General features: G+C 45.6%; 1 protein-coding gene across 2 annotated transcripts in view; it reads right to left on the bottom strand.

Annotated features, from left to right (window-relative positions):
- The window catches only part of ARHGAP10 (Rho GTPase activating protein 10), a 381,488-nt gene extending 365,280 nt beyond the window's left edge, over positions 1-16,208 (bottom strand). The window contains exon 1 of one of the 2 annotated variants that reach the window (XR_001919411.1): positions 15,828-15,981. Coding sequence is in view for 1 of the 2 variants with exons in the window: in XM_018061589.1 (XP_017917078.1) it covers positions 15,828-15,981 (154 nt within the window). In the remaining variant the exon portion in view is untranslated. Of the gene's footprint in view, positions 1-15,827 lie in introns of both variants that reach the window. The other variant, XM_018061589.1, reaches the window with a different exon arrangement.

Genomic DNA, 16,616 nt, shown 5'->3' with positions numbered 1-16,616 from the left:
TACCCTACCTGGGGAACATCCTTCTTCCCTACCCGCAGCATAGACCTCCCTCTGGTCTCAGCGTAGAAGTTACCAACTTCTTTGTTTTTTTATAGGCTTCACCTTGCATATGTAGGATCTTAGCTCTCCAAGCAGGGACCAAGGTCATATCCCCCTGCAGTGGAAGACCAGAGTCTTAACCACTGGACCACTAGGGAAGTCTCTGAGAAGTTTCTAATTTCTTGAAGTCCTCCTTGACCCCCTCAACCAGTTAGTCCTATTTACTATGGCTACAGCACCCCAGTCTCCACTGTCACTCAACAGTGTGAATGACACTGCTTAATTAATCTATCTCCCCCATGAGAAGGCTAACTTCGGCATAGATATACCAGCTCTCCTTATTGCTGTGAAAGTGAAAGTGAAGTCGCTCAGTCGTGTCCAACTCTTTGCAACCGGTGGACTGTAGCCTACCAGGCTCCTCCATCCATGGGATTCTCCAGGCAAGAATACTGGAGTGGGTTGCCATTTCCTTCTCCAGGGGATCTTCCCGAACCAGGGATCGAACTCAGGCCTCCCGCATTGCAGGCAGATGCTTTAACCTCTGCGCCACCAGGGAAGCCCCTAACCCTCTAGCAACTAACCCCACAACAGGTTGGGTTCAGTGGCTTCAGATGACGCCTCTCTTCCACTGTGACAAATGAGATTATTATAGTGATAACTAAATAGTAAACAGATTTTTAATTTTTTTTCCTAGACTTAGAAAACACATATAGGGCTCACTATAGACCAGGCCGTCTTTTTAAGCACTTTACAAATAATTAATTTAATCTTAGCAACATTCAGGGAGATAAAATTACTATCCACATTTGACAGATGAGGAAATTAAGGCACAAAGAAGTTAAGCAAAGTCACCCAAGGTCACACAGTAAACGGATCTGACTTCAAACATCATGATCCTTAACATCTGGCTGGGCTGCCTTTGACCTGCATTTCACAAAAGAAAAACAAAACTATCTGTCAGAGAGATAGAAGTACTATCTGCCAGGTTCTCAAATATAAGAAATGACGTGTCAATGACACTCCGCTCCCTTGTACTTTGTTGGCTTTGTTTCCAAAACTTTCAAGCCAAGATCTTCAGTAATATGCTGGATTTCAACAACCTGTTACAGAAGGTTTCTCCTGCTTAATAAATGAGAGGCCTGTATCAGCCCTGAATTTCAAAATATCGTGAGCCTCAAAGACAGAAAAGAACACGTGTTCACAGATGATTTCCACTGTTACTACGGGTAAAGCCACAACCATATTCAAGTTCAGCCTAAGGAAGTCATCTTCCAATTATGAAAATGATGGTGGGGAGCAGGGGGATGATGGTGATGATGACAGTACCTACCACGGGCCAGAGAGAGCTCTAAGATCTTTCATAAGTAACATGAGGATTAAATATCACCATCCCTTGAGGTAGAGTTCTTGGTATCTCCATTTTACTAACAAACAGAAAATTAGCCACTGAGGGTTTCACCAAGGTCACCTAATCAGTGGTGGAGCTAACTTTATAGTCAGAATTTTTTTTTAAAGCACCTTCTTAATGAGAATCCTAAATATATCCAGTATTCAGGCCAGAGGTGACATCAGTCTGGCCAAACTGATTTTTCCTCCAGTCACATTCCCAGTCGTGACTCGTCCGCTACCAGAAGGTGATGGAACCTCGGAGCAAGGGGCAGACAGTGCCTGCGGGTGAACCGGGCAACAAGGAAAGAAGACTCACACTCCCCGCTGAAATATTAAGTGGCACAAGATTAACATCTTCCTCAGGAAGCGCAGGGAGGAAATTCTAGTCTGACCAGGGAGGCAGGCCTAGCAGCAGCATTGCAGCAGCAATCCCAGCAGATCTCGGGGCTTAAAGAGATGTCTGCGCTTAAAATGTCCAGTGTCAGGGTTTTTTTTCAGTGTGCCTGTTTATTTAAAGAGAAGGATGTCAAAGCTTTCTAATTAGAAAAACATCCCCCTAGCAAGTCTATAAATTATGTCCCTACATTTCCTACATTAGGGTAATTAAATAAACAGGCTGTTTGCACAGAGGCCTATCAAAATACCAACCAATCCCTGCCTTAAAAATCATGCTCATCTGACCTAACCAGACTGACAGTTTCCAGAGTGCTTAAAGAGCACTGTGTTTGTGAAGATGACCATTTTTTTTTTAACATGCTAATACTGAAAATCTAATTTCAGTAAGGCAAAAAGGCCCTTGAAGATTTTGTGTGACTCAGGCCAGTTATTTTTTCCAATCTTGAAATTTAAACTGATTTGTTCTGATTGCCCATGCCAAGCTGGTAACTTTAAATATCAAACAGACATTTTATTAAATATCTTTAAAATTCATGAATTCGTTATCTGCTGGTTATTAGAGTTAGTGTTTGGATTTTTTTTTAATGTATTTGGCTGCACTGGGTCTTAGTCACAGCATGCAGATCTTTAGTTGCGGCATGTGGGATCCTAGTTCCCTGACCAGGAATTGAACCCAGGCCCCCTGCATTAGGAGCACAGAGTCCCAGCACTAGACCACCAAGGAAGTCCCCAGACACAGTGTTTCAAAGTTTATAAAAATAACACCAGGGCTTTCATACTGAATAAATTCTCCAAATATATTGTCTCACAATCCAAAAACTGCATGTAAATAAGGTACATCATAAAACACCTTAGAGTATCTACATTAACTTCAATTAACCAAGTCTTTTTAAATGCCACTTGTAGGAAGAAGGTCAAACTCAATGAAATGGAGCTACATGCATCCACGTGGATAAATCTCACAAATAGGATGTCAAGGGGAAAAAGTTGCAGAAGAAACTATATGGGCTTCCCGGGTGGTGCAGTGATAGAGAATGCACCGGCCAATGTAGGAGATGAAAAAGACCCAGGTTCAATTCCTGGGTCAGGAAGATCTCTGGAGAAGGCAACAGCAACTCACTTCAGTATTCTTGCTGGGAGAATTCCATGGACAGAGGAGCCTGGCAGGCTACAGTCCACAGGGTTGAAAGAGTCGGTCACAACTGAGCACACATGAACACATGTAGTATGAATCCATTATATGATGACTCAGTTCAGTTGCTCAGTCGTGTCCAACTCTGCGACCCCATGAATCGCAGCACGCCAGGCCTCCCTGTCCATCACCAACTCCCAGAGTTCACTCAGACTCACATCCATCGAGTCAGTGATGCCATCCAGCCATCTCATCCTCTGCCGTCCCCTTCTCCTCCTGCCCCCAATCCCTCCCAGCATCAGAGTCTTTTCCAGTGAGTCAACTCTTCACATGAGGTGGCCAAAGTACTGGAGTTTCAGCTTTAGCATCATTCCTTCCAAAGAACACCCAGTGCTAAAAACACACAAAACATACTATCTTTTATTTAGGAATGTGTGCAAATGTATTAACACATTATTAACTGGAAACGGATCACTACATCTTTTGTTACCAGAACATTACTGATTGGAAACATACCAATATCACTTATGTAACAAATCGATGGCCACAGGCATTAGTTTCCACAAAAATCCTCCAGTCAATAATGAGTTAAAATACCTGGGAATAATGTATGCCAGATTTGAGATAGTTGCACCTCTTCAGGGAAAGGGTGCCATTGGGAAGAGGCAGACAGGAAGCTTTTATTTCAAAGCTGAATGGCAAATACAGAGAGGTTTAGGATGAGACTCTCTGTATCATTTTACAGTTCTAAACTGACTCGACATTAGGAAAAAGCCTAATACTAAAATATGAGAACAAAGGACTTCCCTGACAGTCCAGTGATTAGGACTCCACACTTCCACTGCTGAGGGTGCAATCCCTGGTCAGGGAACTAAGATCCTGCAAGCCCAGTGGTGTGGCCAAACAATATATATACACACACATAAATACATATATGTATATACATATATGTGTGCTGTGCTTAGTTGCTCAGTCGTGTCCGACTCTTTTCAACCCCATGGTCTGCAGCCCACCAGGCTCCTCTGTCCATGAGGATTCTCCAGGCAAGAATACTAGAGTGGGTTGCCATGCCCTCCTCCAGGGGATCTTCCTAACCCAGGGATCGACTGAACCCAGGTCTCTCACATTGCAGGTGGATTCTTTACCATCTGAGCTAGCAGGGAAACCCACATATGTATATACATACATATATATATAGGTATATATATATATATGTATGTATATATAACAAAATTGAAATTTACGCTTCTAAAAGCTGGGGTGAGAAATGGAGAGGAAAAGAGACACTAAGAGAAAGGAAGAGATGAGATTAAGGGGCAGGGAGAGAGACATCTCCAACTAGCAACTGATCCTAAATCAACCCAATCTCTGAATACCCACACTTACTATACAAATTAACAATCAGTTTTACTTACAGTAGCCATCCCAGGTGGCCTTAAATTGTAAATCATAGTCCTTCAACTGAGCTAATAAGCATAGTCTCCTAACTAGATCGTGAAATGTATAACGCTTGCCATATAAGCAGGTCTTACTGTAGTAACTTCTCCTAATGGAAGACCGCAGTTACACCCCTTTAGAGAGACAGCTTACTATTGTGGTTAAGGGTTTTGGAGTCCGACAAATGTGGGTTCACATTCCAGCTCCACCACTGACGAACTGTGTGACTGGAACAAGCTGTTAACCTCGCTAAATTAGTTTCCAAATCTGTAACGGGGTAAATAACAACATACCTCATTGAGGAAGTTTTCACAATAAATAAGAGGATTTACCACAAAGTAAACCAAACTGTTTAAGCCTTCCTCAGCGATCAGTGCAAAGAAATAGAGGAAAACAACAGAATGGGAAAGACTAGAGATCTCTTCAAGAAAATTAGAGATACCAAGGGAACATTTCATGCAAAGATGGGCTCGATAAAGGACAGAAATGGTCTGGACCTAACAGAAGCAGAAGATATTAAGAAGAGGTGGCAAGAATACACAGAACAACTGTACAAAAAAGATCTTCGCAACCAAGATAATCACGATGGTGTGATCACTCACCTAGAGCCAGACATCCTAGAATGTGAAGTCAAGTGGACCTCAGAAAGCATCACTACGAACAAAGCTAGTGGAGGTGATGGAATTCCAGTAAAGCTGTTTCAAATCCTGAAAGATGATGCAGTGAAAGTGCCACACTCAATATGCCAGCAAATTTGGAAAACTCAACAGTGGCCACAGGACTGGAAAAGGTCAGTTTTCATTCCAATCCCAAAAAAAGGCAATGCCAAAGAATGCTCAAACTACTACACAATTGCACTCATCTCACATGCTAGTAAAGTAATGCTCAAAATTCTCCAAGCCAGGCTTCAGCAATACGTGAACTGTGAACTTCCAGATGTTCAAGGTGGTTTTAGAAAAGGCAGAGGAACCAGAGATCAAATTGCCAACATCCGCTGGATCATCAAAACAGCAAGAGAGTTCCAGAAAAACATCTATTTCTCCTTTATTGACTATGCCAAAGCCTTTGACTGTGTGGATCACAAGAAACTGGAAAATTCTGAAAGAGATGGGAATACCAGACCACCTGACCTGCCTCTTGAGAAATCTGTATGCAGATCAGGAAGCAACAGTTAGAACTGGACATGGAACAACAGACTGGTTCCAAATAGGAAAAGGAGGACGTCGAGGCTGTATATTGTCACCCTGCTTATTTAACTTCTATGCAGAGTACATCATGAGAAACGCTGGGCTGGAAGAAACACAAGCTGCAATCAAGATTGCCTGGAGAAATATCAGTAACCTCAGATATGCAGATGACACCACGCTTATGGCAGAAAGTGAAGAGGAACTAAAAAGCCTCTTGAATAAAATGAAAGAGGAAAGTGAAAAAGTTGGCTCAAAGCTCAACATTCAGAAAACAAAGATCATGGCATCTGCTCCCATCACTTCATGGCAAATAGATGGGGAAACAGTGTCAGACTATTTTGGGGGGCTCCAAAATCACTGCAGATGGTGACTGCAGCCATGAAATTAAAAGACGCTTACTCCTTGGAAGGAAAGTGATGACCAACCTAGAGAGCATATTCAAAAGCAGAGACATTACTTTGTCAACAAAGGTCCGTCTAGTCAAGGCTATGGTTTTTCCAATAGTCATGTACGGATGTGAGAGTTGAACTGTGAAGAAAGCTGAGCGCCAAAGAATTGATGCTTTGGAACTGTGGTGTTGGAGAAGACTCTTGAGAGTCCCTTGGACTGCAAGGAGATCCAACCAGTCCATTCTGAAGGAGATCAGCCCTGGGATTTCTTTGGAGGGAATGATGCTGAAGCTAAAACTCCAGTATTTTGGCCACCTCATGCAAAGAGTTGACTCATTGGAAAAAACTTTGATGCTGGGAGGGATTGGGGGCAGGAGAAGAAGGGGACGACAAAGGATGAGATAGCTGGATGGCATCACCAACTCGATGGACATGAGTCTGGGTGAACTCTGGGAGTTGGTGATGGACAGGGAGGCCTGGCATGCTGCGATTCATGGGGTCGCAAAGAGTCGGACACGACTGAGCGACTGAACTGAACTGAAACCAAACTGTAAATGCTTAATAAAGGTTAGCTACCATTGTTAAAATCACTTAAATGATGTTCATTTCAAATAACAGTTTTTGATTGAAGTTGTAAACTGCCTGTTAGTCTCTGATATGTAATTCTGTTAAAGTAACCTAGTAACCACAACTACTGAAGCTGGTGGGCCTGGAGTCTGAGCTCCACAATAAGCGAAGCCAGCGCCATAAGCCCCATGCGTCGCAATAGAGAAACTACAGAAACGAAGACCCAGCGCAGTCAAAAATAAGCAATCTTAAAAAAAAAAAAAAAAAAAAAACGGAACCAAGCAAAAAACATCCAAGACAGTCAATCAGAATCATAATCTACAAATATCTAAACACTCCTACAACTCGTGAAGAAAGCCAACTTGACAAGTTTTCTCTAAACAAGTTGTAGAAAAATCAAAGGCAATACAAGAGAATACTGAACCCCATAGAGCAGTGCATTCACAGGTACGTTTCTAACACTAAACTTTTAAAAAGTGACAACAGACACCACATGATATTAACTATGGTCAGACGTAAAGTGACAGTGTGAGTCACTTAGTCATGTCTGACTCTTTGTGACCCTACAGACGGTGTAGCCCACCAGGCTCCTCTATCCGTGGAATTCTCTAGGCAAGAATACTGGAGTGGGTAGCCATTCCCTTCTCCAGGGGAATCTTCCTGACCCAGGGATTGAACCCGGGTCTCCTGCATTGCAGGCAGATTCTTTATACTCTGAGCCACCAGGGAAGCCCCACAGTCAGAGGTAAACACTTGGACCTATTCACGACCACACACAGTCAGCAATCATTTAAGCACTTACAGTACCTAGAAGACTACACAGTACTTCCATCTCCTTCGTAATTCTTGCCTCTCAACCTCTCCCCCAAAAAATAAAATCAAAAGGTGATAAATAGCTATTGGAGTCAGAATTCAAAACAGCTTCTTTGGAAATCTGTCCAGGGGAATTGGAGTATCGTTTGGCGGAAAAGAGGTTATGTAACAACTCCTCCAGACTGTCTCTGGCTGCCCTGTATAATCCTGGTGGATTTCCCACAGCAAACACAAACACTATCCACTAAATTGTTAGGGTCTCCTGCATGTTAGACACTAAGATGAATATCCTCTAAAAACACCGTTGTGATTTTTTCAAGAATCTGTGGGCTCCAACCTCTGACGATGTTACCCTATCTTCTCAAGCCGAGCTCTTCCTGCCCTCTTGGGCTCTGTCTTATCAATCCCCTGGATGGCAAGCCTGGGGCTGTCTGCCTGAGCCTTAGTTGCAGACAACTGGGCTAGATCGCCAACATTCTTAGTGACACCTTCCACATCACCCTCAGGCCTTTCTGAATCAGAAACAAATTCTGGGACATACTCTCCCAAGACACCGCTTAGCTTTGATTCATCCACTCACAACCTGCCAGATTTCTTAGCATCCTGAGCTCCATTCAAGCTTTGGAAGCCTTACCAACCTTAGACCACTAAGTCTTTCTTCTTGGCCATTGGTCACAATGATTTGGACGAACACATTCTTAGGGATAACGGGCACTAAAGATTAGACACTCATCTCTGGGCCAGAGCAGCCATTCTGTGGGGCAAGAAAACAGGCTGCATGCTAAAATGTATACCTGTACCCATGCTCCTATGGACACCTGATCTTTGACAAAGGAGGCAAGAATATACAATGGAGAAAAGACATCTCTTTAACAAGTGGTGCTGGGAAAACTGGTCAACCACTTGTAAAAGAATGAAACTAGAACACTTTCTAATACCATACACAAAAATAAACTCAAAATGGACTAAAGATCTAAATGTAAGACCAGAAACTATAAAACTCCTAGAGGAGAACATAGGCAAAACACTCTCCGACATAAATCACAGCAGGATCCTCTATGACTCACCTCCCAGAATATTGGGAATAAAAGCAAAAATAAACAAATGGGATCTAATTAAAATTAAAAGCTTCTGCACAACAAAGGAAACTATAAGCAAGGCAAAAAGACAGCCTTCGGAATGGGAGAAAATAATAGCAAATGAAGCAACCGACAAAGAATTAATCTCAAAAATATACAAGCAACTCCTGCAGCTCAATTCCGGAAAAATAAACGACCCAATTAAAAAATGGGCCAAAGAACTAAACAGACATTTCTCCAAAGAAGACATACAGATGGCTAACAAACACATGAAAAGATGCTCAACATCACTCATTATCAGAGAAATGCAAATCTAAACCACAATGAGGTACCATTGCACGCCAGTCAGAATGGCTGCGATCCAAAAATCTACAAGCAATAAATGCTGGAGAGGGTGTGGAGAAAAGGGAACCCTCCTACACTGTTGGTGGGAATGCAAACTAGTACAGCCACTATGGAGAACAGTGTGGAGATTCCTTTAAAATCTGGAAATAGAACTGCCATATGACCCAGCAATCCCACTGCTGGGCATACACACTGAGGAAACCAGAACTGAAAGAGACACATGTACCCCAATGTTCATCACAGCACTGTTTATAATAGCAGGACATGGAAACAACCTAGATGTCCATCAGCAGATGAATGGATACGAAAGCTGTGGTACATATACACAATGGAGTATTACTCAGCCATTAAAAAGAATACATTTGAATCAGTTTTAATGAGGTGGATGAAACCGGAGCCTATTGTACAGAGTGAAGTAAGCTGGAAAGAAAAATACCAATACAGTATACTAACACATATATACGGAATTTAGAAAGATGGTAATGATAACCCTGTATGTGAGACAGCAAAAGAGACACAGATGTATAGAACAGTCTTTTGGACTCTGTGGGAGAGGGTGGGTTGATTTGGGAGAATGGCATTGAAACATGTATAATATCATATGTGAAACGAATCACCAGTCCAGTTTCCATGCAGGATACAGGATGCTTGGGGCTGGTGCACTGGGATGACCCAGAGGAATGGTATGGGGAGGGAGGTTGGAAGGGGCTCAGGATGGGAAACACGTGTACACCCGTGGCAGATTCATGTTGATGTATAGCAAAACCAATACACTATTGTAAAGTAATTAGCCTCCAATTAAATAAATTTATATTAAAAAATGTATACCTGCAAATTAGACAATACATCATAATTGTTCACGTTCGAGTGCTTGTTTGAAACACTCTCCATTTTCTTTTTTCTTTTCACTTTCTGGCCATACCTTGCAGCGTGCGGGATCTTAGTGTACTGACCAGGGGTTGAACCTGTGCCCCCTGCAGTGTAAGCACAGAGTCTTAACCACCGGACTCCCGGGAAAGTCTCATCATCTCCATTTTATGGATGACAACACAGATACAGAAAAGCTACCCAACATGACTAAGGTCCCAGGGTGAATGAGTGGCAGAGCCTTGGCCATGCTCTTTATCTCCTATACTATACTCTCTCACCCGCTATATTAAAAATTAAAACACAAAAACGTCCTCCTCTGCCTCCTTCCTCTTCCGGAAGTCAACGATGCTCTCTGGTGCCCCCCCACCCCCAACCAAAAAACAGAGTGAAGAGGAGGTGGTCAAAGAAAGCTCAGTAGGAGGCAGCAAATGGGAGGGCAGGGAAAAAGCAATTCGGCAGGAAGACCCAGAGCAGCAGATGACCCAGCAGAAGACCCCGAGCACTGACCTGGCAGACATTCCACACAAACAGGGCTGGCTGGTGGAGAGCGCTAAATATTAACAGGAACTACTCTAAATGGAGACAAGAACCACCTTTGCAGTGAGTAAAGTATTGAAAGCCTTTAAAGCCAGTCTGGGTCCACATTCCAGGTCAAGACTGATAGGAATTCTTTTCATGGCAAGTCTACCCTAGCACTAGAGACCAGGTCACTAGTAAAACCCCAAGTGAGAGTTTAAGACTTACCCCCAAGTGATGCCCTGAACTGTAGGGGATCCACAGTAATTCCCTTGGGGCAAAGAATATAGATGAGTATCCTCCGTTCAGGGTAAAATTATATTTACTTTATTAACTTCTTAAATAGCATTTTACTTCTGGGCCTCACGAAATTCCACTTAATCAGAGCATCAGCCCGCAATTTACAGTTATCCCACTTCATCAAAATCAGGATGTTGGAAATTCCCTGGTGGTCCAGCCGTTAGGAGTCCATGCTTTCAAAGCTTAGTTAGGATCCAGTTTCAGTCGCTGGTTGGGGAACTAAAATTCTGCAAGACATGTACGCTGCTGTGCTTAGTCACTCAGTCATATATGATTCTTTGCGACCCCAAGGACTGTAGCCCGCCAGGCTCCTCGGTCCATGGGGAGTCTCCAGGCAAGAATACTGGACTGGGTTGCCATGCCCTCCTCCAGGGGATCTTTCCAACCCAGGAATTGAACTGGGATCTCCTGCATTACAGGCCGATTCTTTACCAGCTGAGCTACCAGGGAAGCCCATAAGCCATGAGGAGCAGCCCCAAAAAACCAAAACACAAAAAAGTTGGAGTGTTAAGTAGCAGAAAACCCAACTGAAACTGGCTCGTCATTTTGTTGGACTTGCCTTGTAGCTTAGTCGGTAAAGAATCTGCCTGCAGTGCAAGAGACCCAGGTTAGATCCCTGGGTTGGGAAGATGCCCTGGAGAAGGAAATGGCAACCCACTTCAGTATTCTTGCCTGGAGACTCCCAGGGACAGAGGAGCCTGGTGGGCCACAGTCCATGTGATCACACGGGTCAGACACGAGCGAGCGACTGAAGAGCCAGAGAGGCAGGCACAGGACCACCTGTGGCTCTCATTACAGCATCAAAACTCCAGATTCAGTTACCACTCCTTATCTTGGTTCTACTCGCCCTCCCGAGATGGGAACAGCTCCAGGCAACACAGACATACATCGCAGAAGGCGAGAACCCTTCATACGAGCCTCCCCTCTCAAAAAAGAAAACCTTTCCCAGTGTCTGCAGCAGACTTCCTAACAGGTCTCCCTGGTCAGAAGTGAGATACCAATCACTCATTCATCTAATTACCAGCCCAGAAAACAGGTGTACCATGCTGAGTTGTTAAGAGTTCAGCACTTCTCAACCCTGACCGTGCGTGTTTACAGCTCCCTAGGTGATCCTAATGGTCAACCAGGATTAGGATTGAGAACCACTGAGTCAGGCTAACCAGAATCATCCCTAAACACCTTTCTGTAAGTCATCTGGGAAACAGCATAGACATCTGGACAAAATTTGGATTGTCAGAGGGAAAAACATTAGCTGGGCAAACAATAACACCTACACAACCGCTTCACACTTGTGTTTTCAAAACACTTGCACATGTGGTTCAAGCTCAAGGCTATAGGCAACAACCCCGTTTTACAAATGAGACTAAGGCTCAAGTTTACTAAATGAAATTCTTTTAAGCCCTCCAAATCTCCCTATGCTTCCATGCAATAGCAACTTGACAAACTTCCCCGAAAGAAACTACCACGTGAACCGTGTCTCTGGAACAAGAAACACAAAGACAGCAAAGGGGAACTTTTATGCTCCTAAGAAAACCAAAGTAAAAATCATTAAAATATCAAGGCCTAAAAGAAGTACCAAAACAAAGACTTGAAAGACTCGAGTTCTAGTTCTGGCCACCAGTAACACGATTCCCCAGGTCTGTGATGAGAGAAGACTAACGAGGGCCCCTCCAGCTCACACACACACACACACCCCCCAGACAATCTGAGTTTACTAAGGAGCCTGCTACTCAGCTATGTAAGTGCTTAAGGACGGTAAGGACTATCTGTTTAAAACATACATGTCTTCCTCTAGCGCAGAACATATTCTCTCAAGAATGACTAACTATAAACTTTACAGCAAAAGCATATTAGGTTTATTGCCATTTCTGATAAATACACATCACTAGGAAACATAAGCATCTGAAACTACACAGACATCACAGGAATGGCTTACAAAAGTTTAAACTGTATTGAAAGAAGACACTGATTATTCTAGAAAGGAGTGAGAAAAAGGAAAAGTGCTAAAAAAAAGCCATCTAAACAAAGAGTCCATTGAACTCAATGAAAGATCTCCAAATCCATCACATAAATCAATGATCCCAGACTCTCTTCTGCTCCTCCCCACTCCCACTGCTATCTCCAAAATTACTCCCCACGCACAGACAGACACCAAACCATCCCTCTAAAGCAGCTCTTTCCCATTAAGTCAGGCTTCTGCTGCAAAACCCTCGGTGATTCGCCACAGGATAAAGCCCACATTCCAAGCCCACTTTTACGGCTTCAATCATCTGAAACTGACCTTTCCACCAATCTCGTCTACTCCCTCAAATGAAATTGCCATTCCGGCCAAACTGGTCTCCTCATCCTACTCAAACACAAGGGTCTGGTTTCTTCCCAGCTGTTTCCAATCTGACCAGGTTCTATTCCTTCCTTGAAACACCAGAGTTCCCAAACTTCCACTCTAACTTGCAACGTGCTCTTGTTTCTGATCAAGTTAGAAAACCTGTCACTGAATCCTCTGAATCTTTTAACCTGTGTGTCTGTGTATCCTTTGTTTCTTCAAGAACTAAGCACAATGTGTACAGGAGTTCAAATGCGTTTCCTAGATTGAGCTGAATTTTAACCACAGGACAGTAACCTCAGGGACAAGGGCCTCCGCTTGGTTTCCTCTCTGTGTCTCCAGCCCGATCCTCAAGCTGTAGATGCGAAGCACTTGTTGATTCGCTACTTAACTGAACTCAGGTGTAAACATTCAGGCCCTACAGAACTCATCTCCAACTTCTTTAATAATCTGTGGATTATTCAAAGCCTCAATACATTCTTCACAGAAGTAACAATTTGGTCGTCAGCTTTGTATTTAGAAACGTATTGGTAATAGGGGTGTTTTCATAATTTTCAGAGATTACGCCTTCACAAACGACCAAGACATTTAAAAAAAAAAAGCAAAAACCAAGTTACATAAACCTGACAAGTATTCAGTGAATGCAGGAGGGATCACACAGGGCAATTAAAAGCGGAAACCCCTTAAAGGCACAATTCTGAAAATGCCATTTTTGCAAAACAAACCCTAAAGTGTCAGAAAACACAGTCTGAGCTAGTTGACTGTTCCCCGTTCCGTAGCTACTCCCTCTGTCTCAGGTCTCTCCTCGACCTCTTGATTCAGATGTCCTAGAAAAGCTCAACTGATTATGCCAATGATTGACCTCGACTGTAATTTCTAATTACCTAATCAAGTCACTGCTGAACACTGCAAAATCTTACTGATGCCTCTTAGAAGGGAACTCATGTAAATCAACCTTTTTAATAAACTGATAATCAGTTGTTAAAAGATAACAATAAATAATAAATAAATTTAAAAAAAAAAAAAAAAACAAGAGAAACGGAACTCAAAAGTGACCTGCCTAATTTTCCTGCAGCCAGGCCCTAACAGTGAAGCGAATCACACTCAGGTGTCCCAACTTACATCCTTCGATCTTAGTCTTGATATGAACTCCATGTGAACTTTATGGGGCAAGCTGGGCAAAGGCCAGGTCCTTCCTAACTTGCCAAAGGCATGTGAGCTAAAGCTGTGTTCCTGTCCTTCTCTGGAAAAGGAGAAAAAAGAAACTTTGGTTGATCTCTAGAGCATAAGCATAAGTTATGGTTCTTACAGTAAAGGATAAGAATCAAAAGGAGTAAGGAGTCAATTCGCAAATGCCAGAAAGTCTACATTCTGGAGAGGAGGGCTGACAGCTGGGCCCCCAGATGCACTGGCTGCTGCTGGAACACAGGCGTGTGTCCTGTTGGCAGAAGAGCGAATATGCAGTCACATAAATAGCTTTCCACCAGTGGCCAAACTGGCTTTGCCATCTGCCTCTCTCCACACCAAAGCCTCCCTCCTCAAACCCCTCGAGCCAGAGGGAGCTGCTAGAGTCAGTGAGAAAGGACACTCCCCCAGCCAGCGACACTAGTGAAGACCAAGCTACAAAAGGAAAGTGTTTCTCATGTCCACTGCACGCGCGCGCGCGCACACACACACACACACATCCCACGTCCTTTTCGTCTCCTCCTCTCTCCGTTTACACCTACATATTTACAACCCCTCCCCATCCCCATCCCAACACACACACAACGCCAAGACACTGGAGAGCCACCAACGCAATAGCCCACCAGCCACATGTCCCAAAGTGATTCCCAATCCTCATTTTGCAACACCAGAGGTCACAGAATCAAAACGAACCCTGGTCATCACCTAGAGAAGCTGAGTGACTTGCTTCCAAAATTAGAGATGGCTCACTCACTGAATTCTTTCCATGAAATCATATTTCTTTCAATTCATTCATTCATTGAACTTGCACTGTTCCAGGCTCTGGGCTGGGTACCTGAGGCAATTCAGTCAGTACGTTTCCATCTTCCTTAATGCAAAATGGGGAACTGGGGTGGGGGGCATGCGGTGACATGGGGTATTTTTCCCAGTCTGCTGCATGGATAGGTCTTTTTAAGAGGGAAAAGCCAACACTCAACCAGCATCCTCAGGACGGGGTATAGGTTACATGTGTGCTCAGGAGGCCCGGCTCCTCACTCAAGCTAATTTTTTCCTATTTCCAGCTGCATCACCAACTCAGTGTTTCAGCATGCATTTCAGGCCACCTCCCTCCTAGACTCTTTTCAGACGCTATAAGCGGATACATCTCTTATTTTCCTGTGGCCACTTCTGAGTTGCTCAAAAGATAAGAGACGAACAGGGTTGGAAGGCAGCAAGCTTGGCCGGGGTGGAATTCCCTATTTGCAGGCAGGGCTCGCTGGGGCTAGAGGGCAGGCTGTCTGCTCAGCCTCACAAGCTCCGATCTGTGAACCCTCCTCGGCGCAGCAGGAGGAAAGGAATTTTCACAACGCCAGGTGGACTTTCGGGTTTAGCATAGTAAGGCGCCTGGGACGAGACTGTCGCAGCGGATCCGAAAAAGACACAGAAAGGGTACGGCTTAAGGGACTTCTGACCAACTCAGCAGGTTTGCAAAGAATCCTCAGGCAAGTTCTTCTGAAGGATCACGAGACAAGACCCGTGAAATTGATGTGTTTCAGACGAGACAGAGCAGCTCTAGGGGGCAAGAGAACCTGCCTGCCGACGGGTCCGGCGGAGAACGCAGGCACGGAGGGCGCCCGGCCGGAGCTGCGGGTCTGGCGGGCGGCAAGCTTACGCGCATGGCTCCCGGCTCGGGCCGCCGCGCGGGGGCAGGGGCGGGAAAGGGACTCGCCCCGGCTGCCCGAGGAGCCGAGGAGGAACGACCCCGGGGCCTCGCGGTGCCGGATGAATCCCCTGATCCTCCGGCTGCCGGCCCCAGGCACGGGATGGTCGGTGTCCCTCTGGCAGAGGCTCCTGCTGGCCTCGCCCCGGGGCCCCGCTTACTTTTGGTCGCGGCGATGAGGTTCTTGCCGTCCTTGATGAGCTCTTTGATGAACTTGTTGGTCCTCTCCAGCTCCGCTTCGTGGGCACGGATCCTCTCCCGGAACCACGGGCTGTCGAGGTAGCAGTCGCTGAACTCCAGGGGCTGCAGCCCCATGACGGCGGCGGTCCGCGCGCACAGCCCCAGCCGGGCGCCGGGCCGAGGTGAGGGGCCGCAAGCGTAGCAAGCGCCGGAGAAGCTAGGAGCCCCGGGCGTGCGGCGAGAGCAGCGCGGACATGCCCCGCGGAGGGCAGCCGGGCCGCACACAGCAGCACGGCAGCGGCGAGCGAGAGCACGGCGCCGGGATCCCGGCAGCCCCCGCCGAAGCTCGGGCGCCGCGGCCCCGCCCCGCCCGGCCCCGCGCCGCACGCCCTCCCGGAGGCCCGCCCCGCCCGGCCCCGCGCGCGCCCCTGTCTCGTTCCTCCGCCTTCCTCCTTCCTCCTCTCCGTGCCTTCCCCGAACGTCTCTTCCTTCTTTTCCTTCTCTTCCCCACGCGCAGTGGCCCCTCCTCTTCCTTCCGAGGCTTCCTTGGTGTATAATTTCGCCCTGCGGCTCACCTCCAGCCCCAGGCGCGAGCGCCTCCCCTTTTCTTGGCTCCCCTCTTCGGAGTGACTCACCGTCGGCTCCCTGATGCGGGGGAACTTGACCGGGACCAGGAAGGGGTGTCTTCGGAGCATCTGTAATACTCCGCAGCCGGACGGCTCGACTCTGAGGTCTGGCTTGCTGGGGTGAAAGGTTTGACTTCTAGGTTT

This window comes from Capra hircus, chromosome 17, assembly GCF_001704415.2.
Source record: "Capra hircus breed San Clemente chromosome 17, ASM170441v1, whole genome shotgun sequence".
Lineage (NCBI taxonomy): Eukaryota > Metazoa > Chordata > Mammalia > Artiodactyla > Bovidae > Capra > Capra hircus.
Note: the sequence above shows the minus strand (reverse complement) of the source record. Positions and strands in the feature narration are given on the sequence as shown.